We start from the raw sequence: 2,844 nt of genomic DNA on the forward strand, positions 1-2,844 counted from the left end.
CCGCTACCACCCATCTTGAGGCGGGCGTAAGTGAAGCGAATAAGTGGGTTGCGTCGACACAAATGCGTGGGGAGAAACATACTTCTTCAGTTGAAATAAAAATAGAGAAAGAAAAAAGAAAAGAAAAGAAAAGACTCTACACCTTCTGGTTTCTTCTTATGCCTTTGATTTTTGGCTTCGGTGTCGGTTGCTGCTGTTAGAATTTTTCGCACCGGGCACTCACCAAAAAGAACTGGATATGCTTCGCTTTGCTTTGAAGTAAAAAGAAAAAAAAAACAAACATAATACGAAGACGACAGCGGACACACAAATGCACATTGACATATATATGCATTATATAAGCCATATTGCTCTGCTTGCTTGAAAGACCACAAATATCTTACGAACGGTAACAACCACTGGGACCGCAAGAGTAGCCGGAGAGGCTCACACACACACACACACACACACATGCGCACGTGCTGAGTTGTATAACCTTCAAATTCCAACAAAACTGGAGATGAAACAAAATGTCGGCCTGCGCCGCTTAAATTTCCACCGCAGCATAACCAACAACTGTCGCAGCCCAAGGGTCGACGTCAATGATGCCAGCGTCAACATGAAGTGCCTTCTTGCCGGCAAGGCACCGCTGAATAGCGCTAAGTCCATCCACCAGAAACCGAAATTCCCCATCAAATGACAGTTGCAAAAGGACCAACTGGGACAGTTGAGTGACTGATTCCCGTAGACCGAAACCTTTACCATCGCGGAGCGAACCCATCAGTAAATCCACATCAGCTTCGTTATCGATAACAAAAATACAAACCACAGGTAAGCCACCTTCCCCACGGTTTTCACCCAACACATGAACGGCACACTGCGGGAACAGGGCGCCAAGCCACTGCACGAGCCCAGCGAGAAGTAACTGAGAGCCACTGCCCCGTCGTCCACCTCTCGCAACCGACCCTCCACCCAACAGCATGACATTTCCATCACCGCTAATTCGCCTCTCGGATATAAGTGAGAGTACAACAGAACCAACAGCTTCAAGGGACGCGGCATGGCGCCAGGCGGATGGGCACCGCGTTGACTGCAGCGATCCCAAGTCCCGCCCCTCAAGAGCAAAAGCAAGCACGCTGTGCATGAAAGGAAGTGATGCTGTCACTGCTCGTTCCGTCGGGCCGTGAAGTGCCTTGCAGGGAAAACAGCTATTAACTGCCGCTGCCGCTGCAACAAATGGTAACGATAATGCGGCTAAGTCGGTGGAAGCAAATACGTCAACACGCCTTGCGTGCGGATAAAGGTGCGCAACAGACCCATCAGTGCACACAGTAGAAACGCCAATATTTGTTGTCAGTGGTGCTGCGGAGAGGACCGCATCAACAAACTGCTGTTCTTCACGTGAGAGCGTGGTGTCCGGTTGTGATGGACCACAAAGTGGGCTCTGTTCGCCACACATTACCGTATCCTTCTGAAGCAGAAGTGCAACGTGGAGATCACAGTCCCACGAATGCTCCGCAGCTTCATGTGGATGTTGAAGAACGAATACAGAACAAAGGCACTTCTGAACGTGCAACGGAAGGCAGTCAGCCCACAGATTCAGTAGCTTCAGTAGCCTGTCCTGCTCCAGTGTGCATAGTAAGCAGCCCGTTGCGTCCGGCTGGCTATCCAAAAAACGAAACCTTCCCCCAACAGGAACCGATTTTGACGCCGTCCCCCGGTTCACGTCCTTTGGGTCATGTGTGTGATGAAAATGGAACTCCACCTCCCTCATAAGATGCAATTTAATAGGTGGGGAAAAGGGTTCCAGAAAATTCAATGATAGCCGTGGCAATGGCCTGCATCCTGTAGAATCAACACGTACTCCATCAAATTCTTCCGATCCGGCAAAACCCTCACCACCAATCGGGGATACATGGGGAAGTGACTCCAAAGCATGGCGCAGATTTCCCGCTTTAATGTCCGGTGCAACAGCCGGCACTACACTCATCCATGGACAACGGGTACAAGGGGAGACTGACATGTGGTGAGCACAAGGAGGAGGGGAGGGACGCGTCCACAACGGTCCCCTCTTCATACAATTAGCGCGAATTAGCCAACAATGCCGAGGTTTTGGCAGCCTTCGCTCCTCCACGATCATATTAAAAAAACGGGCGGGAGCTCGAATGACATCACCGGGAGCCAAACCATGAAAGACGACACGTCGCTGTTGTCGCATCTCTGGCTTACGACTTGAGAGACAGACAAGTGACTCGCACCCAGTGGGCACCATCCGCTTCCCAACAATGAATACTTGTGATTTCACCGTGCCTCCTGATCGTCCCTTCGTTGGTGGTTTCTCTAACATATTGCGCAGCTTCCGCGTGAGCATCTCGCCACCGCTAAAAACGCATAAAGTTGTCCAGTGTGCATTAAAAACAATAAAAAGAAAAAGAAGATCCAAAAGAAGGTCAGAGGGGGGAGGGAAAAGCTGAATCAGAAGCGAAATTAGAAAATGAACACCGAAGAACCAACGTAATAACCGGGCCTATTTGTGTCACTTAATACCACTCATAACTCACGCAAAGAATACGAGAGCGATATGTGTATAAATAAATATTTATGTATGTGTGTGTCTGTCCGTTTTTTTTTTCACATATATATACCGTTATTGTAGCTTAATGTTGTAAAGGAAACATTATCGTCACTCGCACGTAAAAACGAAGGACTTACACCCCACGTTGTCCATGAAACGAAATGAACAACAGCAATAATAACGATAACAACAAGACAACGATAACAGGGGCTAAAGAGTTAGGGGAAAAAATCTTAAGGTGAGAGTGGTATTTCATCTTTTTTTTTTCTTCGCCCTGCGGCTGCAGAGGA

The 2,844-nt window shown here is 48.5% G+C and overlaps 1 protein-coding gene across 1 annotated transcript; it reads right to left on the reverse strand.

Moving 5' to 3' along the window:
* Positions 1–526: 526 nt before the first annotated feature.
* Positions 527–2,350, reverse strand: TEOVI_000505500 (uncharacterized protein; the record flags this gene model as incomplete). Its single annotated transcript, XM_067222882.1, has 1 exon — positions 527–2,350. The coding sequence occupies one exon, from the start codon at positions 2,348–2,350 to the stop codon at positions 527–529; it is 1,824 nt and encodes a 607-aa protein (XP_067078983.1).
* Positions 2,351–2,844: the final 494 nt, after the last annotated feature.

This window comes from Trypanosoma equiperdum (assembly GCF_001457755.1).
Source record: "Trypanosoma equiperdum strain OVI genome assembly, contig: ctg_1712, whole genome shotgun sequence".
In the NCBI taxonomy this organism is placed as follows: Eukaryota; Euglenozoa; class Kinetoplastea; order Trypanosomatida; family Trypanosomatidae; genus Trypanosoma; species Trypanosoma equiperdum.